We start from the raw sequence: 22,605 nt of genomic DNA, 5'->3' as shown, positions 1-22,605 counted from the left end.
CATAATTTTAAGCTGAGTAGAGGAGGGATTAGGGCAGATATCAGAGGCAGGTTCCTTTACACAGACAGCATTGGTAGTAGAGTCAGATACATTTAGGGACATTTTAAGTGACTCTTAGGCATGTGGATGATAGTGAAATGTAGTTTTGTTTGATCTTAAAGTGGGAAATAGGTAGGCACAACATCAAGGGCCAACGGGCCTGTACTGGATTGTACTGTTCTATGTTCTAAATCTCCTCTGACAGGAGAACATAAATTTCATGTGCTTTACCTGTCAATTATTCTGTATGAGCAAAGCCCAGTCCTCCCAATTCCTTTTGTCTAGCCATTTTCTCAAATTACATGAAGAATCCCTCCTACATACTTTTCCTGAAATTTTGATAGAGCCTGTCCAAATTTACTTTCTGGACCTCCAAATTATGACAGATTATCCCTACCAAGGCCTACATCAGCATCTGTCATTTATTAATTCATTTTAAACTTGCACTTAATTCCATTTCCCTTTGCTTATGTTTCGCTGGTCTTTCTTTACTTTTTTCTATCTTCTCTAGTTTCTCAAATTTCTCCCCATTCTCGAACTTCTTTCGCCATGACTGACTTTTACCTGATTTAAGAGCTTTCACCTCCTAGAGTACCTGATCTCTCTTGTATTTCCTCCTAAACCCAAGTGTCATGCTAATATCTTGACTAACTCTACCACCTTCATGCTGTCAGGCTACCTCCAGTTTACATGCCAAGCCATTCAACCTGATTTTTGAAAGTTTCCTCCACCTGTTGTTTACCATCTCACAAGAAAATCTCTCTCTCATTTTCAAATAAATCTTGAAGAAGCCCTCAAATATTGTTATTCCTCATTTGGTAGTGCTGGAAATTGGGTAATATTCCAGGAATATTCATTATAAATGTATTTGATCTCCCAATTTCTGTCCTTTTAGACCCAAGTTAATAGAATACATGGACCAGGTTTCTGTACTTAACTTAACAATAATAATGATCATAAACAGATTCCAGCTACAGTTATGAACTGTCAACCTATAATTCTACTGATTCAAACTCTAATCTCTTTATAAAACTACACACACCGTGCCCCCCAACTTCCCCACCAGACAGAACACAAAAACAGCAATCCAAATCTCTGTCCTACGGGCATCGCTGAGATGATCGTTAACAGCTTGCCAGATGCTCCTGCTCCTCCATTGCCTGTCTACATGTGCTTTCTCTGATGTGAAGGAGACTCAAGAAGACTGGTTCACAACTTCGTGTCTGACTTGGTGGTTAAGAGCCACAGCGCACAGCAATGAGGAAAATAAACTGGCTTTCTTCTGGCTTGAGGTGTTTTTTTTATTTTTTAAAAAAATCCCGACAGTGGAATGAACAGCTTCTTCCTTTTCAGATGTCTGATTTGTTTCTGACCAGATGTTCATTGCCACAAACTGTTCAACTACAAAGCCAGTCCTGCAGTTGTTGCCAGACAGAGGGTCATTGTTCTCGATAACTAGTCGCCATTCCTCAGTTTGTCCCCTCCCCATCCAACCATATTTTAAAGAAAGAGCAATGTAAACATCATGTACAATGAATGTCAGGTAATTTGCTTTTAAAAGTGCAGTAATGCTTTCCAAAACCTTTCGTTTCTTAAAGCAGTTCCTTTCCTGTTTCAGTTCACAATAAAAAAAAACAGAAAAATAAAGTTATTTGGTCTTTACCCTCATTTCAGGATAAAATGTGCTGATATGGCTCACTAATCTGGACGATATACAATTATCCAAGAGTCTTATTTCTTCCCATGTTATTGTTTTAGATCCATCCGTACTGATATTTTTACTTGATAAAATAATCATAGCTGAGATGTAAATCCGAGTCCACTGTTAATCTTGTCATTATTGTACTCTAGTGATTTATTTTGCCTTTGAGCAAGATGAGAAGTTACAACCTTTTAAGTTCTTAATTCTAAGATTGGTAAACCCATAATATGAAAGGTTCTATTTATTAGTAATGTTTACCAACTGTAAGCAATCAGCTGGTGTCTTTTTGTAGATGCCAGTTTGGTCATTCTGCTATATAGCAGCAATTATTTTTTACTAAAATAGTATTGTTAAAAATTGTTTGTTTATTAAGTAAGAATTTTAAAGAGCTAGGTACCTAGTTTGTTCCTAACAAAGTAAAGATCAGATGACTTCAATACTGGACTAAAACAGTAGCGACTCAACTTACGAACTTAATCCGTTCCGGGACCCGGTTCGCGAACCGAATCAATTTTTCCCATTGTTCGAATAGCATAAGAATGCTTGGACATAGCAACGAACGCTGTTCACAGCGCATGCGCCAAAGACGAACTGAATAAGATCACACGGGGCCCGAGAGCTTTTGTGTTCAACAAGCGCATAGCAAAGCAGAACAATGAAACCACGTGGTCGCACACGGGCTTTTTGCATTTGTCCCTTCATTCGTACCTTGCATTTCGTACGTATGTTGAAGCAAACTTTTTACGTACAATCCTGTTCATAAACTGATTTGTTTGTGAACGGGGTCGTTCGTATGTCGAGGCGCTACTGTATATTCTTCTGAAGGTGATAGTGCTGTCTAATAAATAATCTCTGATCCAGTTGATGCCCTATGGTACTCTGGAGATCAGTTTACAATGTTAATAGCTTCTGATACACCATATGTCAACACTTCTTCCTTCTCCAGGAAAACTTCTTCGACAAAACTCCTTACTCAATCATGTTTGGGCCAGATAAATGTGGTGAAGACTACAAACTGCACTTCATCTTCCGACACAAGAACCCCATAACTGGAGACTATGAAGAAAAGCATGCCAAACGCCCTGATGTTGATTTAAAAAAGTTTTTCACTGACAAGATCACACATTTGTACACTCTAGGTACTCTACAGTTTTGATGACTTGAACTAATTGTGTATCTTTTTACATGAGTATTTTCCATTATTATGTCTTTTATGTTCAAAAATTCAATCAGACTTCACAGAAAACATTTAGAAGCTAGGTAGCAAGGTGTTCAGACGTATGAGGGAAAAAGATTGAATGAATTTTGTTTTAGTTAATTGACTTTATTATCCTGAAATACATAAATGAGCTGTTGCAGAGAGCACCTGCTTTCTTAGATTCATTAAGCCTTCATACACTCTCCTTTTAACTACCACATTTGGATCCTTTCACAGTCACATGTGCTAAATGCTTTTGAGTAAGCAATCGTTCAGAATACGTATAGCTGACCTTATGGCTGAAATTTCATATCGCGTTTGCTTTTTGGCTTCTGTAAATTATTCACTTTTGACACTTACGGTGTATTTTTCAATATATAGTTAATTAGATTTGTCAAAAGTTAAGAATATTTACACCAAAACGCAGCAGAGTTTTTGAGTGGGGGTTTGTTAATTAATTATAATTCATGATAAATCTTAACTTGTTAATTGTGCATGCAATTCGGATTTTGAATCTTTCTCCAACATGAAACTTCATCTGTACACCATCTGAAATGTAGCTTGAAAGACACATCATTTCAGTAAATTTCACATGATAGATGATATTATTAAGAAATCTTTCTATGACCTCCTTCCAATGCTTCCATTTGCAAAGAAATGTATTCTGCACGTGCATAATCTCCATAACAGAAAATGAAAAATAAAAACTGTGACAACTGTTCACATCATAGCCTAGCTTTTGGAAACACATTGAGTGGCTTTTGTGGCACAGTGGTAGTGTCCTTACCTCTGAGCCAGGAGATCTGTGTTTTATCAGATGTTATTGAATTAGAGAGAGTCAAGAAAACATTTATCAAGATGTCATCTGGACTAAAGGGTTTGAATTCAAGGAGAGACTGGATAGGCCGGACTCTCTTCACAGGAGCATTGGTTGAGGGTGACATTATAGAGGGTTATAAAATCATGAGGGGTCTAGATTAGGTGAATAGCAAAGATCTTTTCCTTAGGGTAGGAAAGTTCAAAACTAGGGAGCATAGGTTTAAGGTGAGCGGGGAAAGATTTAAAATGGACCCGAGGGGTAATTTTTCTCAGGTTGGTGCAATTATGGCTTGAATTGCCAGAGCAATTAGTAGATGCAGGTATAGTTACAACATTAAAAAGACATTTGGACAGGTACATGAATAGGAAAGGTTAAGAGGAAATCTGGTCAGCATAAACGAATTAGACTGAGGGATACGTTTCCATGCTGTATGACTCCAAGTCCCACCTGCTGCAGACATGTGTGATTAACATTCGTGAACAGACAGGTTAAAAATATCTGGATATATGTACTGACATCAAATTCATTTAATGCATATCCAAATTTTCCAACAATTTAGTTTGTTAATCTACGATATTCATACTAATTACACTCCATGAGCTTCAGTGATCTCAACTGAAGAGCTTGAAGTCATCTCCTGTGCCTGGGAGGCAAAAGGGCAGATCAAAGATAATTTTGCTTTGCGTTTTCCCTTGTAGCTAAGACAACAAAATATCCACACATTTCAAAAATATCATGGTTTTGAATTTTTAATGCAAGATGATGCATTTTGGAAGATCCAATTCAAGAGCGAGTTATACAGTAAATGGAAAAGTCCTGGGGAAAATTGATGTACAGGAAGATAAGGGTGTCCATTGTTCCCTGAAGGTGGCAACGCAGGTCAATAGAGTGATCAAGAAGTCATACAGCATGTTTTCCTTCATCGGATGGGATATCGAGTATAAGAGTTGGCAGGTCATGTTAAAGTTGTATACGGTTTTGGTTCAGCCACATTTGAAATACTGCGTACAGTTCTGCGTACATTTACCAAAAGGATGTGGATGCTTTGGAGAGGGTGCAGAGGAGGTTCAGTAGGATATTGACAGGATATGGAGGGCGTTGGCTATGAAGAGAGGTGGAGTAGATTAGGATTATTTTCATTAGAGAAACAGAGTTTGAGGGAGGACCTGATTGAGGTCTACAAAATCATGAAAGGTATAGACAAGGTGGATAGCAAGAAGCTTTTTCAATTACTAAGGGTCATGAGCTCAAAGTGAATGCGAGCCAGTTTAGGGGAGATATTTGTGGAAAGTTCTTTCCGCAGAGGGTGGTGGTAAAAGCAGGCACGATAGCATCATTTAAGACGAATCTAGACAGATACGTGAATGGTCAGGGAGCAAAGGGATACAGATACTTAGAAATAGGCAATAGGTTTACATAGAGGATCTAGATCGGTGCAGGCTTGGAGGGCTGTAATTTGTCTTTGTTCTTTTGTTCTTAATTTGATATCTGCACCATGTAGTATTTTTTTAAAAATGTGTAAATTTGTGCCCCTCCTGTAATGTTAGTCCCTTTGCACATGAGTCATGCAGCTATGGAGAAGAATGTGTGCCCTTTGCACATGAGTCATGCAGCTATGGAGAAGAATGTGTGCATGGAGAATGTTGTTGAATTTGCCTGGGCTATCAACTTTTTAAGTAAGTGTTTTTTTTTTAAATTGACAGTGCTAAATCCAGATAACAGCTTTGAGATGCTGATTGACCAAACCATTGTTAGTAAAGGGAATTTGCTGGAAGATATGACTCCACCTGTTAATCCTCCCAAAGAAATAGATGATCCTAATGACCGTAAACCTGAAGATTGGGATGAAAGACCAAAAATCTCTGACCCAGATGCACAGAAGCCTGAAGACTGGTGAGTACCATCTTGAGGAGAGGTTATGAAATGCTTTAAATTAAATGTTTAATTTGATATCTTTGGAATATATGGTGTCACAAAAAATCTTTCTGCATTTTCTCAATGCAGACTCGTATTATATATTTCATAATTTTGAATACTTCTACAGTTACAACTACAAAATAAAGGATCTTCTTTCAGGGATGAAGATGCTCCAGCAAAGATAGTTGATCCGGATGCTGTGAAACCAGAAGGTTGGCTGGATAATGAAGCAGAGTATGTCCCTGATCCCAGTGCAGAAAAACCAGAGGATTGGTAATTATTTTAATTTTGTTTTAGGATTATTAATTCTAATATGTAGTTCCTGCACTACCTGTTAGGAGAGGGGAGAAATGGAAGATATCTTGATTTTAGATGTGGTAGATAACAAACATGCAGGCTGCAAAGATATGTACCAATTAAATATGTTCAACGAAATACTGACTTTTACTGGAAAGTGCATTCATTAAACTAATTTTCTACTGCCTTTAGAATTCATGGCATGGGTTAAATTTAATTCTGTACTATGACCCTATATTCACTGAGAAGGAAATGACAGATAAGTAACATCTGAGTAATGCGGTCCTTTTGGTTAAGGTTTTTTGTACAATTCTTAATATACAATTTTCTTAAGTTTTCTTTAGTACTGTTACTTTTGTAATTTGAGCAAAAAAACACTTACAATACAATGTATGTAGGTAATGCAGTCAGAATCTAATTTCTTCTTCAGGGATGAAGAAATGGATGGTGAGTGGGAAGCTCCCCAAATTCCTAATCCCAAGTGTGAAACTGCTCCTGGGTGTGGTGTTTGGGAACCACCTATGATGAACAACCCTAGCTATAAAGGAAAATGGAAACCACCTATGATAGATAATCCAAACTACCAGGTATGCAATAAAACCTGTGTTTAAAATATATCATCAAGCTGGAAAGAGGAATTATTATGAAGCATCCTTTTACTTGGGCAGTATAACAGGAAGAAGTGAAGAGCATTTGAACTAAGATACCGATGTATTAGGATGTCTGATATTTACACTAGGTGGCTGGTGGCATAGTTGAAACTACTTGCATGATCCTTTGTTTTTATATATATGTTCATGTTATGGAATGCTTTAGCACCATTGATCATCATTGCAAAGCTTACAAGATGGAACAAGAATGGGCAAATGTTTAATGAGTAAGATAAAAATATGGGAAATAACTAAATTTGACTGCGCGGGGTGAAACAGTAAATATCATTCGAATGCTGCAGCAAGGACAGTTTGTGTTCAGGGACATGCACCCATTTCATGGACAGACCAGGCTGTATCCACAGCTTGTTCACTTTCTGTCTTAGTGCTCGCTCACTGCGAACCTACCTGGATAATCACTGCATCCCTGCCTTGCCTTTTTGCACTTTAACCCTGAAGGTAGAGAAGCCTGGCTCTCAGTACTGTCTTATTGCCAAGCAAGAAACTTACTTTGGTTGTCAGTAGTCCTCTGCCAAGTCATGGAAAATGGGCTTTGTTTGGTGAGGACAACCTTCATTGTCAGTCTGAGGGCTTGTTCTAGGCTGCTTGGAGCAGTCAGAGTCAGGATAGACTCCTGAAGAGGTGAGAGGTCATGTGCCAGGCCACCCACTAACTGTCTTAACTCTTTCAGTCGTGCTCTATATTTCATCCTGGAATGAGAGAAACACAGATATTACCAGAGATGTAAGTTAGCGTCAGAGCTGTTTGTTCTGGTGGAGGTGGGCAATGCAAAGGACATACAGGATTACAATGCAGGCATATCAGGTTGGGTGGGCGACAGCGAGCAAAGGAAGATGCTACAGCAAAATAAGACTGGTAGAGTATGAACCTTGGTGTGAGACGATTACAACAGCAGAAATAGTGAGAGTATCAAAAACAAAGTGTGCATTTATGCTAGTAGAGTGGAGAAGAGCATTGATCTTTCTGCAATGTGGTAGATGGCTGATATGGCATAGTGGCAACTTCAGACCAGCCTGACATGGTCTAATATCATGCCCATCATTACTGGTCCTGGGGTAAGAGAACATTCTGCCTCTGCACCACCTTATCCAACAAAACCTCCAGGTCTCTGCTTCAGAGTGGGGAGCCAAATTGTCCTTGACAGCCATGTCTAGGGACAATGTCAGGAACCACACATGGCAGCTGTAGTTGCTTCTGGTGTATGATGACCTTTTTAAAAATTGTGCCAGCATTACAGATGGCAGTCAATTTTCATATATTCTGGTGGTGGCAATTTTTTTGAGAATGGGTAATGGTAGAATGAGGCTAGAACCCGGCAAAAGGATACCACAGCAAAAAGGTGGTGGGGTGGTATGCTGTATGTTTGTAAGATACAGCAAGCAAACTGGCCAGGACTTGCTGCACGAACCTCCCTTACGAAAGAACCCTCGAAGGGGCAGAGAGAGAGAGAGAGAGAGAGAGAGAGAGAGAAAAAAACAGCATGAAAGAGGGGGGAACTAATATCTGAGTTTTCCATTTGAACAACTACTTTTAAAGTCTCCTAGTTCAGGTTGGATTTGTATCTGAAGCATGTATAAAGCACATTGGATTTCCTTCCTCCCTCCCTAAGCTTCTGCAGAAATAATGTTTCACTATTCTGAGGAACATAATGAAAAGAAGTACACTATTAATAATGCAAAATAAGTTTGGAAAGAGAGGGAAGTATATTTTCAATGGCCTTTATTTGTCTGTCTCCTTTTATATGCAGGGTGTATGGAATCCAAGGAAAATTGCAAATCCTAATTATTTTCAAGATTTAGAACCTTACAGAATGACTCCAATCATTGCTGTTGGTCTAGAACTGTGGTCCATGTCTTCTGACATCTTGTTTGATAACTTTATCATCTGTGCTGAGAAGGAAGTATCTGACCAGTGGGCAGCAGATGGCTGGAGGTTGAAGAAAATGATAGCTACCGCAAATGAGGTATGAAACATCTCGATGTAATTAAAGAGGTATGTTTTACTTTTGAAAAAATTAACTTGCTTCCTCTCCCATTTGTTTCTGGTAAGAAATGGGTATGGTTGGGTAACTGGTTTGGAGTTTACTGTTTGTAGTTGCTAAGGTTCACAGTGACTGGAGAACTTGGCCCTGTGGAATGCTCTTCACACAACATGTGGGGATTAAGGGACATTTCTAGTATCCATGGTGACCATGTATGTAGAAAGCGCACTCAGCTGCAGGCCCTGATTTGCCACATGCACTGGCTGGAGCTGCAGGTGGACTTGCTATGATGCATCCATGATGTTGAGAGTGTCATGGATAGCACGTTTAGAGAGTTGGTCATGCCACAGATAAGGGCTACACAGACAGAAATGCATTAGATGACCACCTGGAAGACTAGTAAGCATGGACTTGCAGTACAGGAGGCCTGTGGCCATTCCAGTCTCTGAGAGATATACCATTTAGGAAACTGTTTGTTGGGGGCGGGTGATGATGGTGGAGGGTGGCCTCTTGGGAAAGCAACAGCAGCAGCCAGGTTAGTGGCATCACAGTTGGCTCTGTTGAATAACAGGGCGGATTGAAGGGTAGGCAAGCAGGAGTGATGGGGGAGTGTATAATCGGGGACACTGGTGGGTGTTTCTGTGGTCATGAGTGCGAGTCCAAGGTGGTCTGTTGCCTCCTTGATGCAGGTTATTCTGAAGGGGAAGGGTGAACAGCCAGTAGTCATCGTCCATATTGGCATGATCAATATAGGCAGATAAGGTATTGCAAGGGTAATTTAGGGAGTTAGGTAAGAGGTTGAAAATTGGGACCTCTAGGATTGTAGTCTTAAGCTTACTCCCTGTGCTACATGCTAGTGAGTCCAGAAATGATATGTTATTATAGATGAATGCATTACTGTAGAGCTAGTGTAGGAGGGAGGGCTTCAAGTATCTGGAATACTGGGATCTCTACCAATACAACTGGGACATCTACAAAAGGACAGGTTGCACATAAATTGAAGGGGCACCAATATCCTTGCAGGGAGGTTTGTTAGCGCCATTCAATAGGGTTTATTGTGAGGAGAAAGTGAGGTCTGCAGATGCTGGAGATCAAAGTTGAAACTTTATTGCTGGAACAGCACAGCAGGTCAGGCAGCATCCAGGGAACAGGAGATTCGACGTTTCGGGCACAGGCCCTTCTTCAGGAATCAAGGGTTTATTGAGAGGCAGGGGAGTGGGAAATGGAACAATAGGTCAGCATGTGGAGTGATTTGAGCAGAAGGTCCATATTACTTAAAGTCTAACAAGAAGAACAGTCGGGACCAGATTAATGAACATGGCAAGATTGGCAGTCTGACATGTATTTAAGTTAATGCAAGGAGCATAACTGGTAAAGCTGATGAGCTTAAAGCTTTGATTAGTGCGTGGGACTCCTATGTGGTAGTCATTACAGAAACTTCCTTCAAAGATGGACAGGACAAAGATCTCAACGTTACAGGATTTAGATATTTCAGGCAAGACTGAGAGGCAAGCAAAAAGGGTGGGTAAATTGCATAACTGATTAAGGAGAGTGTCACAGTTGTACTAAGGAGGACATTAGATTACTTTACAGTGTGGAAACAGGCCCTTCGGCCCAACAAGTCCACACCGACCCGCCGAAGCGTAACCCACCCATACCCCGACATTTACCCCTTACCTAACACTACGGGGAATTTAGCATGGCCAATTCACCTGACCTGCACATCTTTGGACTGTGGGAGGAAACCGGAGCACCCGGAGGAAACCCACGCAGACACGGGGAGAACGTGCAAACTCCACACAGTCAGTCGCCTGAGGCGGGAATTGAACCCGGGTCTCTGGCGCTGCGAGGCAGCAGTGCTAACCACTGTGCCACCGTGCCACATCTTGGAAGGATCATCCAGTGAGGCCATTTTTTAAAAAAATGGTGCAATCACTATGATTGGGTAATACGATAGGTCTGATGAAGGGTCCTGCTCAAAACGTCAACTCTCCTTCTCCTCAGATTCTACCTGACCTGCTGTGCTTTTTCCAGATCTAAAGTACCAATTCAACTCTTCTGCCATTTCTTTGTTCCCCGTAATAAATTCACCCGTTTCTGTCTTCAAGGGCCCAATTTTAGTCTTAACCATTTTTTTTCTTTTCATATACCTATAAAAGCCTTTACTATCCTCCTTTATATTTTTGGCCAGAGAGATTGTCTTCAGAGAATAATTTGAGTAGGTTGGGCCTGGTCTCATTGGTGTTTAGAAGAATGAGAGGAACCTTTATTGAAGCATACAAAATTTTTTAGGAGACTTGACAGGGTGTAGAGAGGTTGTTGTTTCTCCTCTTAGGAGAGTCAAGTGCAATCTCAGAACAAGGGGTTGTCTGTATCCAGTGTTGAGGGATTTCTTCTCTTGGAGACTAGTGAAACTACAGAGGTCTTTATTTCAGTGTTAAATATACATAACCCAGCCTCTGCAGTCCTGTGTCACTAACAGTTTTTAAACATTGAGGGAATCTGTGGTTACAAGGAAATGACAGGAAAGTGGGACATCTTATTCTGTGACAGAGAACTCGATAGACTAAATCGTCTATCCCTGCTCCTATGTTTTTATGTGTTTTAAACTCAAAAATAGAAGTCCAATCTTAAAGCTTTTTTTTAATCCAATATGGTTTTACTATAATAATAACTATAAGAAAACAATTTGTGTATTTTAAATAAAATTTTAAGGGATTTATTTTCCCCATTTTTATGGGTTTCATTTTCCTTTGTTCCCTGTCCCAATACAGCATATGTCTCCTTCTGTTTCTTTCTCCTGTCTCACAACATCCATTCTGCTGACGAGAATTTTAAGAACATTCTACTAATAAATCAATTTTAAAACTGAGTTTAATTCAAACTTAATTAATCTGACCACATCTCTTGATGCAATCAAACGAATTCTGTGTTTATTTCATGGTGTTGTTTGTCCATCATGATGTTGAGATTTCCAGTACAGCAGAAGTCCTTGTGTGTATCAGAATGAAGATTATTTGATATCATTTATGAGGTTCATCCTTCTCTCTTTTCAGCCTGGTGTCTTGGGTCAGTTGACAATTGCTGCAGAAGAGCGTCCCTGGCTTTGGATTATTTACATCCTGACAGCTGTTTTACCTTTAGGGCTAATTGTGCTGTTCTGCTGGCCAAGCAAGGTAAGAAAATGCATGAAAGGTTAGCTTGATTTTTTTTTAATCATTCTGTTCAGAGATGTTATTATACACCACCTGCAGAAAGTGGGACTTGACCCCTGAGCCTTCTAAGTCAGAGTTAGGACACTACGACCACACCACAAAAGCCCCCACTGTGCCTACTGTTACCTCACTGGTATTGATAGACATCACAAGCTGGAAACCCTTTTTTTTTCTTAAATTTTCTCATTGGTATGCTATTATGCATTTCTGGAGCAGCTGGGACTTGAAGTACGGTCACAATCATTTCACCAAGAGCAATGCATTTTTAAGTCAACCTGCCAGACATGCTATAGCACCTTTGGAAAAATAGGACTTGAGCTTTCAGTGGCTGTTTGATTACTTGTCTATATTCAGCTTTATAGGTTACGATGCTCCCAATTTTGATCTCTGGATAATGCTGAATTTGGCCTGGGTACAAAAGTACTGATGCTGAATTTTATTGAGGCCTCGGGGCTTCAGTTGATAGTGGGGTGAGATGCTTGATTTTGGGCCTTCTCTCCCAGTATATAATTGTAGTGAAGCTGTCTAAATTTGAATATATCACCACCTTGTCAGTTTAAGTCATTTTTCTGCCTCTAAACTTACTACCTCCCAGAGCAGAAAACTCACTGCCTGAGAAATTCTTCCCATTGAGTTTAAGGAAGAAATATCAGACCATGTTCCCACTGCCAATTCGTTTTTAGAATTTTTTTCCTACTTATTCAGTTTGTTGGGAGTTTTTAATTCTATTATAGGCAGACAGGAGGTTTGCCAGTCCTCCTAAATTTTCTTGTGACCAAAGAACCAATAAAACAAATTTTGTTTTTTGTTTAATTTTCTTTGAACACATTTCATTTGGTTAGCTATTGTTGCTGGTCAAAACTGATGTATAGTAAGGTGATTGGAAACAAGAAATCTTGCAATGAAACCCCCAGGAATATCCGTAATCGTGGTTGGCAGCCCTGAAGTAGAAGGGTATAGAAGGCAAAAATTACTGATGACTCTGAACTGGAATTTTCAAGAAATAGGTTTTTAAGATTGACCTTAATAACAGAAGAACTATGGAACTGTAAATAAATTTTACGATTCTTTTAGAAAACTGATGATGCAGCTGCTTATAAGAAAACAGATGCTATGCAGCCTGATGTCAGAGAAGAACTAAATCAGGAAGATGAGCAGGAAGACGTGATTGATGATAAGAAAGAATGTAATCTTGCAAAAGGTATAAGAACAGTATCTTGTCTTCTCTTTTTAAATTATTTGAAGGGGAATAATTTCTGAAAGGATTCCTAATAAGAAAATGTAGTAATAATGAACTGCTGGAATATTAGAGGCTTAAATGATAAGGCTAAGATGACAGATGTAACGCAGTCATGTTAGATTTATCTCAACATTGGGGACAACTCGCTGCATGTTTTAACTAAGTTCCAGGTGTCGAGGCTAGACAGTGGTGCATTATCTATTAAGTAGGATTATTGCTTATTAATGACTTTATTAACTGTGAATCGCCTCATTAATATACAGCTTTGTATCATACATTGCATTTCTATAATTGCTGCAAGCAAACTAAATGCTAAAAATTTCTAAATGTAGAACTTCAGCGGGTACTTGGTGGCTTTAACTTTCTCCAAAGGGCTTCCATGTTGAGCACCAGGCACCAACTTCTCAGAGCAGACTTCAAACACTGGTGATACACCCACAACACAGACGTTAGCATCCGCCATGTGCCAGCATCAAAGAGCCCTCATGACACCTTCTAACCCATTTACAGTACGTGCACCTCTAGGTGCAAAGGCAACCATCATTTGTAAAGCTGTAGCACGAACATTTTGCACTCAGAGACAAACACCAAGCTTATGAACTGGACAGGCTGCATCTCCAACGTCAACTCGCTCTCTTGGCACCCCCTGAGAATCATGGGATTTTACAGTAGAGGACGCCATTTGACCCATTTTATCTGTGCCGGCTCCTTTTGAGCCTACTTGGATACTCGCATCATCTCTGCCTTGGCTTGCCTTTTTGTACCTTGTCCCCTCAGCTAGAAATACCTGGGTCTTGGAGTATTGCTGAATTATTTCGTACAATTACAAAGCCAGGAAGCTTATCATTGTTGTCATCAGGTCTCGATCAAGTCAAGGAAGATAGCTTTCACTGAGATCCTCTTGTCACAGTAAGTTAAGAGCAGCTTCCAAAACCAGTTCAAGGGTTTGGCAACAGTCAGTCAGTCACTTGGGCTGGTCACAATCAAAATCCTCAAGTGTGGGGAGCCAAATCTCCAGCAGCACACTACCTGCTTTGACTCTTTCTGCCTTTATGGGGGCTTTTTCTCCTGAAGTGAGAGAGAGGTAGGTATTAAGGGAGATGAAAGTAGTGGCTTTGTATGAGCAGGGTAGTTAGTTAATGTGCTGAGATGCAGTAATGACTTTAACCCAGCGAAACTGACAGCCAAATAAATTAAGATTCAGCTCACTGATCTATGTTTACACTGCTTCTGTGTTGTGAGATTACTTGTTTCACATTGATTTGTGATGAACAGCAACTTATTCTGGTTGAAGATTGGAAACAACAAAACTATTACCTTTGATTCACACCATTAATCTGTACCCATCCATGGCCATCATCTTAGATTGAAACAGATGACTCAACTTTGTTTTTTTGTTTGCAACTTGTACTTCCTATCAGAACTGACCTTCTGCTACAGCTTAACTATTACAAAGGTCACTTCAGTAATATTTCCTGTCTTCACCCTTGCCTCAACTGAACTGCTACTGAACTCAACCCTATGGTATCTTCTTTCCAATTTTTTCTCTTGTCTGTCTTTCAAACCCGCACCCTCCTTCAGCCTTAAACTCATCCAAAGCCCTTCTGCCATATCTGAACTCAAACCAAACCCTAAACATTCATTACACCTTTGCCAACAGAATTAGCTTTTTTTTTTAATAAAGCACTTCAAACTTAAAATTCTCATACCTGTAATCACTATGAGGCCTTGAACAACTCCCCCAGCTTCCCCCACCCAAAGCAAAAGGTCTCTGCATTCCTCTAAGTAATCATATGTATCTCATGTTTGTTTAGCCCTAACATTGATGGCTGTACTTTCAGTGATCCTGGTCCTACACTGTGGTATTCTCATCCTAAACTTCCCTCCAACTGTATCTACATATATGGGCTCTGTTACCTAATTTTTTGTTCATTTTAAAATAATTTTGCAACTGTGAATGATTAGGTGTTGAGCCTTTTTAAAAACTTTTTAATTACTGCAAATAAGTATGAAAGTTCATAACTAAGAACAAAATCATGGTTGTAGCAAAGAAAGAGGCCATTCAGCCAGTGTTCAAGCTGGCTGTCCAGAAGAGCTAGTCAATATGTCCCACTACGTTTCCTCTTCCTGATAATCCTGAGTTTTGTTTTGCTTCAGAATATTATTCAGTTCTCAAGGCTTCAGTTGAACCTACGTCCACCATCTTGTGAATTCTAATGACATGCTGTATAAAATGTTTTCCTCATCACCATCGCTTCTTTTGTCAGTCAGCTTAAATCAGTGTCCAGTAGTTCTTAAAGAAAAATAGATAAAAGGAAATAGACAACAGCACACAACATGTGAAAATGAAAATACTTTTATCTTAATGACTAACTAGTGAGTAGCTATTTATAGATTCCGGATCCACCTTCTGAAAACCTAGATCTTTAACTTTAACTTTGTTTCTCTGTTCACAGATGATAGCTGATCTGCTGGGTGTCTCCAGCAACTTCTTTCATTCAATCTTATGGGTTTTTTTGTAAATATATTTATTAGCAATTTTTTTTAACTTTACAAACACATAAAATTATTGAAAAAAACAAAGTATCAGTATAATAAGAAAAAAAACACAAATTATAATACAACTACTATCTACTAACTACTAATCTACTCTATAATACAAAGCAAACCCTAACACTGTTCAAAGCAACACCAAAAAAAAAGCAAAAAATAACAAAATACAGAACAGCTATGCTCAGCGCAAGGCTCCCAAACAAAGGAACAGGAGCATTGTATACATACCCGCATTAACTCGGGAGACCCCCTCCAGGGCCCAGGGCTTGACAAATCTAATCATCCTGGTTAACCAAACACCCTAGTTAAGATAACTAATTAATCTGTATCCAAATAACTCAAGTAGGGCTGCCATGTCTTATAAAAATTGTCTGTTGTGTATTGCACCAGGTTTGTGAAAAGGTCCAAAGGAATGTGCTCCATAATTCATTTCTGCCATCCTAGCAGGCCCGGCAGGTTCTGAGACATCCAATTCATCAGAATATTCTTCCATGCACTGTGTGCAAGAATATTAAATAGTTTCTTCCCATGCCCATCTAAAGATGGTAAATTCGGTAGACCTAAAAGGAGAGATATCGGGTCTATTTTGACTTCAGTCCTCAATACCCTCCCTATCTCTCCCGCCACAGCACTCCAATAAAGACGGAGGCTGTGGCAGGTCCAGAAGCAATGGGTAAGAGTACCTACACTTATTTTACATTTGGGGCATACTGAAGATGCCCCATTTTTAAACTTCGCCAGATGGTCTGGTGCCAGATATGCCCTGTGCAGAACTTTTAACTGCATAGCACATGTCTGTTACAGATTGAGATCTTTCGAGTCTTCTCCCATATGTTCTCCCATGTTTCAGAAGAGATCTCCACTCCCAGCTCTTGCTCCCAGACCTCACATAACCACTTAATATCCTGCCTGGCCCTGCCACCCAGCAGGCGATAGAGGGCACTAACCGAAAGGGTGCTTGTGGAACGTAGCAACATCCTCTCTGTATCGGGCTTAAAGGGCTTAGTGAGAAGCGTAGTCGTCTTCTGGATGAAATCCCTAACCTGAAAAAAACGGAAAAGGTCTCTGCTGGGCAACCCGTATCTGTGGCTCAGTTGCTCAAAAGACATCAAACATGTCTCCCAAACTAGAAACTCCTCTAGCTGCTCATAGTTTGAACCCTGAGTCCATCCTTATGATTTTTTAAAAATCTGGTAATTTGGTACTGGAGTATTTTTGATTTGGGCAATATAGCTGTGATTTGCTTTCAGTTTTAATTAAGAACAGAGGAACATGTTGAACTGGGAGGAAGCAACTAAATAATTCCAAAATTCAAAAGATATCGTGTCTCAGCTGTCTCTTCACAAAAATAGGTCTGATTCCTGTTTTAAATTTGTCAGCTGAATCTGCCCCTATTATTCTTGAGGTATTGTAAAATGGTCCTGGCCAGTTCAAGATAAAAGGCATGCAGTAAAACAATCTTGGTGTTTCAGCTATGCATTTTGTGTTCTCTTAGCTCATGTTTAGAATAAATTGTTTAAATGTCTCAGAATGAGAAGAATTTCAGAAACCTGAAGTATACTAATATCTGTGACAATGCTGTTACTTAAATAAATTATTTTTTTTTTGTCCTGGTGGTTTTGACATGAGGCTGTAAGGCAGAGGCGCTAAGCAGTCTACTAGAACCACTAGAGTAAACAGCTTGGGAGGCCTTAAGGTTTTTTGTTTAAAACAGCCTGATTGGGTGTGGCTATTTCTGACAGATCAGGATTTCTGAGTTGTTAGTTTTAGCTTGAAGCAGAAGCTATTGGGGTCTCAACAGAGTTGGAAACTTCAATGAATGTTTCCTGGCTACTACTCTCTCTGAATTTTCTCCTGAATGAGAGAACTGCATGTGAGAGTCTGTCTGAATTTCCCTTTTTCCAAGGGGTGTATTTATTGGATGAAACCATATTGGAACAGTTATAGAGTCATAAAGATGTACATGATGGAAACAGACCCTTCGGTCCAACCCGTCCATGCCAACCAGATATCCCAATCCAATCTAGTCCTGCCTGCCAGCACCCGGCCCATATCCCTCCAAACCCTTCCTATTCATATACCCATCCAGATGCCTTTTAAATGTTGCAATCGTACTAGTCTCCTCCACTTCTTCTGGCAGCACATTCTATACATGTATCACCCTCTGCGTGAAAACGTTGCCTCTTAGGTCTCTTTTATATCTTCCCCCTCACCTATGCCCTCTAGTTCTGGACTACCCCATCTATCCATTTATCCTATCCATTCCCCTCATGATTTTATAAACCTCTGTAAGCTTACCCCTCAGCCTCCAATGCTCCAGGGAAAACCACCCCAGCCTATTCAATCTCTCCCTTAGCTCAAATCCTCCAACCCTGACAACACCTTTGTAAATCTTTTAGAGTCATAGAGTCCTGGAGATGTACAGCATGGAAACAGACCCTTCGGTCCAACCCGTCCATGCCAACCAGATATCCCAACCCAATCTAGTCCCACCTGCCAGCACCCAGCCCATATCCCTCCAAACCCTTCCTATACATATACCCATCCAAATGCCTCTTAAATGTTGCAATTGTACAGGCCTCCACCACCTCCTCTGGCAGCTCATTCCATGCACGTACCACCCTCTGTGTGAAAAAGTTGCTCCTGAGGTCTCTTTTATATCTTTTCCTTCTCACCCTAACCCTATGCCCTCTAGTTCTGGATTCCCTGACCCCAGGGAAAAAACTTTGTCTATTTATCCTATCCATGCCCCTCATAATTTTGTAAACCTCTGTAAGGTCACCCCTTAGCTTCCGACACTCCAACAGCCCCAGCCTGTTCAGCCTCTCCCTGTAGCTCAGATCCACCAACCTGGCAACATCCTTGTAAATCTTTTCTGGACCCTTTTAAGTTTCACAACATCTTTCCAATAGGAAGGAGACCAGAATTGCACGCAATATTCCAACAGTGGCCTAACCAATGTCCTATACAGCCGCAACATGACCTCCCAACTCCTGTACTCATTGGCCCATCTGGTCAAGATCCTGTTGTAATCTGAGGTAACCCTCTTCGCTGTCCACTACACCTCCAATTTTGGTGTCATCTGCAAACTTACTAACTGTACCTGTTATGCTCGCATCCAAATCATTTATGTAAATGACAAAAAGTAGAGGACCCAGCACCGATCCTTGTGGCACTCCACTGGTCACGGGGCTCCAGTCTGAAAAGCAACCCTCCACCACCACCCTCTGTCTTCTACCTTTGAGCCACTTCTGTATCCAAATAGCTAGTTCTCCCTGTATTCCATAAGATCAAACCGTGCTAATCAGTCTCCCTTGAGTAATCAGTAATAGTTACTGTATCTATTGTCCTGTTAAGTTTTCCAATAGAGTTGTTAGTCTAAATTCCTCTTTCTTCAGTTGTATTTTAATTTTTAAATAAATGTGTTTTGCTTAACATAGAGTAGTTTGACCAGTCACCCAGTCACATTGCATCTGGAACAGGCAACTCACGCTTGCCTTTAAAAATAAGAAAAATTTAGAGTCTAGACTATCTGCTTAAAATATTTTGAGGAGGTCCTGTCTAGTCCATACACATCCCATCCTCATTTTAAGACTTTTTTCTCCTCCAGTGCAATTCTGAGATTATTTGGAAATGATCGTTCTCGGTTCTTTTCTTTTTGTAATTTTTATTTTCATGTGGTTGGTTTGTTTGTTTGTGTATGTATGTACTTCATGAACTGGCTATGACCATTGAGCTTGTCCTGCCATTCAGACAGATCACAGCTGATTATGGTAACTCTAGTCTCCCACCTTTGCTCTATATTCCCTGTTTCTCTGATTCGAAAGCTTCACTAGTCCTAAACTCGGCATTTGCCAGATTAATAATACATGCTTCTTCTATCATTTTTTGTGAAAAAATGCTTCCTGATTTCACTGCTGTAAGGTATGGCTTTAATTTCAAGATAATACTCCCCTGCCTCTTGATTCTTCCACATGACAAAATAATTTTTGTCATTAGAGTCATAGAGTTGTACAGCACAGAAACAGACCCTTCAGTCCAACTCGTCCATGCCAACCAGATATCCTGAATTAATCTAGTCCCATTTGCAAGCGCTTGGCCCATATCCGTCTAAATCCTCTTTATTCATGTACTCATCCAGATTCCTTTTAAATGTTGTAATTGTACCAGCCTCCACCACTTTCTCTGGCAGCTCATTCCATAAATGCACCACCTTTTTATGTGAAAATGTTGCCCCTCCGGTCCCTTTTAAGTCTTTCCCCAGCTCTCCCTAACCCTACGTTTTCTGGCTCCCAATTTTTGTTCCTGCATTGGCTGTGCAGAGGTGAAAGAAATCTTGGCTCTGCAAATGCCACTTTTAAAAATGATTACCTGCTGTTCTGGTTTTGCCAGCCCCAGTTGGGGCTGGATTTTTGCCTTGGGGCTCCAACATTGTGGTTGATGTTGAACACTCTACTATACTCACGTACTGGCTAAGTGTATGCAACTACACATGGCCTAACCCCCTCAATCCTGGATTCATTCTTGTAAATCAGTATTGTTCCTCCGTTCTTTTCTGATGTACGAAGTCTAAATGGAATGTGGCACTTCAGATGGATTTTGTCCAAGAGGCATAACTTTCTCCACTTCATACTCGGGGCATCGTGAGATAAAAACCAATGTTTCATTAGTTTTTCAATGCATTTTGTATTATTGTACTAGATTTTCATCATGCCTGTCTACTGGTTTTTAAACTTTTTTTTAATGTAGAAGATGAGAAGGCAAGTGGAGATGATGAAAACATTGGAGAAGGCAGTCAAGAAGAGGACGACGATGAAGAGGAAGATGAAGAGGGCAGTAAGTCAAAATCAGCTTCAGAGGATGAGGTTAGTCATTGTTTCAATGGATGTTCTCATTTTAAGCATACTGGGCTTTGCATACATAACTAAGTCTTTTTGTTTTAAATTTTTAGGCAAACTATAAAAGTACTTGATTTTATAGCTGTCTGTAGAGCACACTGAAGGAAATGTAGAATTGGATTCTTGCTCTCAATATGACCCAAGTCAGGAAGTTTCCTGATTCAACCTACATACATTGGTTAAAGGGTCCCCACTGGACCTAACTTTCACTCTGGGGGGCATGAGGCTAGGATAGGCTCAGAGCCATAGACTATGGGAGCAGTCCAGAGATTACAGGATGGAGGTGCATTAAGACAGACTTGTTAGAAGGTCAACCTAGGTTTTCTGGGTCCCAATTTTTGTTCTTGCATCAGCTGTGCAGAGGTGGAAGAAATCTTTGCTGTGCAAATGCCACTTTTAAAAATGATTTGCTCACTGTTCTGGTTTCAGTCCAGTTGGTGCTGGATTTTTGCCTTGGGGCTCCAGCATTGTGGTTGATCTTTAAAAGTAAAGATTCCTCTTTTATATATTGCTATGTGCACTTTTACATGAAAAATATAGTGAAAAGTTTTATAATTCGCCCCACCATGGTGCCTACATCAGTGACAGAAGTTATGCATAATTTTACTTCTTTAAAATTATTAAGACACAGTTCAGTTAACAGCTCCTGGGCTCAGGGAAAGCCAGAACCTGCTCCTCGCTTGTTGGAAAATCTCAGGCAGGGTTGGAGCCATATCCAGCTTGTCCCAGTGTTGCCAATGTCTGAGGCCTCCTCCCTCACCTGCCACTCTGCACACTCTAAAGAAAAGAAAACCAAGAAATAAGAAAGCCAAAGCAAGGAGCAAAAGCTGACCGGACTAGACTGCTCATTCCAGTTACTCCACTGCTGTCTTGATGAAGAATTCTTCCTGCTCACTCTCTCTTATCCCTAGACACACCGCATCATCAAGGTGAAAGTGAGGACTGCAGATGCTGGAGATAAGAGTAGAGAGTGTGGTGCTGGAAAAGCACAACAGGTCAGGTCACATCAGAGGAGCAGGAAAATTGCCCGAAATATTGATTTCCCTGCTCCTTGGATGCTGCCTGACCTGCTGTCGTTTTCCAGCACCACAGTCTTGACTCTGCATCATCTGCTTATCTCTCATACTCTCCATGCCATTCCAATGTTTATTTACCATCTGCCATGCCCCTTTATAGCCTATTCATTACCTACCCATCCTCTATGGCTTCTCTTATCCCATGCCAACTTAGTCCCCACAGCAAATAGTCCCAAAGGACACCTGACACATCCCCCAAAGGATACCTGACCCCTTACCCGTAAGTACCTCAGCTCTCCAAAAGGATATGCTGGACTTCCAAAAAAATGAACCAAGAACAGACGTGCACTTCCTTGATTTAATCTTCACACTCGAGGTTCCAAGTAAAGGGGACACCACAATCGAATTTCATTGGAGGAAAGCAAACATTTACATGTCCAGCTGTTTCCAGAAACTCCAGACTGCCCCATTCTGGTTTCCACAAAAATGAGAAATATCAGGTTCAAGGGTGGGTCTTGGTTCCTATTTCTTTCTTGACTTTGGAAGGGCTTGTGATCCGAGTTATTTAATATAGGCAGTTGACAATTTGTAAGCAATTTTCAGAAAGTGTATTAAATTTGTTAAGCAGAGTTTTAGCAATGATGCAGTATTCATTTAGACAAAGAAAATATTCAACTCTTAACAGATGAAAGCACTATATCAATCCTAAAGTTGTTCTGTAGAATGGAGGGCCAAGGACAGCAGTTTTGGAGTGTTAGTGTTCGTTGCTGATGCCTTGAAATCATTGGTGATAATTTTTGGTAGAACAGTTTTCACTTTTCAGCTGATGGGGTAAGCTAGAGAAGTGATTACTGGGCCTCTTGCTGAGATATTTGTATCATCGATAGTCACAGGTGAGGTGCTGGAAGACTGGAGGTTGGCAAACGTGGTGCCACTGTTTAAGAAGGGCGGTAAAAACAAGCCAGGGAACTATAGACCGGTGAGCCTGACCTCGGTGGTGGGCAAGTTGTTGGAGGGAATCCTGAGGGACAGGATGTACATGTATTTGGAAAGGCAAG

The 22,605-nt window shown here is 40.4% G+C and overlaps 1 protein-coding gene across 6 annotated transcripts in view; it reads left to right on the top strand.

Moving 5' to 3' along the window:
• LOC122539368 (calnexin-like) overlaps positions 1-22,605 on the top strand; it is a 70,264-nt gene that overhangs the window by 42,847 nt on the left and 4,812 nt on the right. For all 6 annotated transcript variants that reach the window (XM_043674127.1, XM_043674122.1, XM_043674123.1 and 3 more), the window contains exons 7-14: positions 2,688-2,880; positions 5,463-5,652; positions 5,836-5,949; positions 6,404-6,560; positions 8,392-8,607; positions 11,682-11,801; positions 12,915-13,041; positions 20,383-20,498. In XM_043674127.1, coding sequence (XP_043530062.1) covers positions 2,688-2,880; positions 5,463-5,652; positions 5,836-5,949; positions 6,404-6,560; positions 8,392-8,607; positions 11,682-11,801; positions 12,915-13,041; positions 20,383-20,498 — 1,233 coding nt within the window. The remainder of the gene's footprint in view (positions 1-2,687; positions 2,881-5,462; positions 5,653-5,835; positions 5,950-6,403; positions 6,561-8,391; positions 8,608-11,681; positions 11,802-12,914; positions 13,042-20,382; positions 20,499-22,605) is intronic.

Source organism: Chiloscyllium plagiosum, chromosome 32 (assembly GCF_004010195.1).
Source record: "Chiloscyllium plagiosum isolate BGI_BamShark_2017 chromosome 32, ASM401019v2, whole genome shotgun sequence".
In the NCBI taxonomy this organism is placed as follows: Eukaryota; Metazoa; Chordata; class Chondrichthyes; order Orectolobiformes; family Hemiscylliidae; genus Chiloscyllium; species Chiloscyllium plagiosum.
This window is presented reverse-complemented; position numbering and strand designations above follow the sequence as displayed.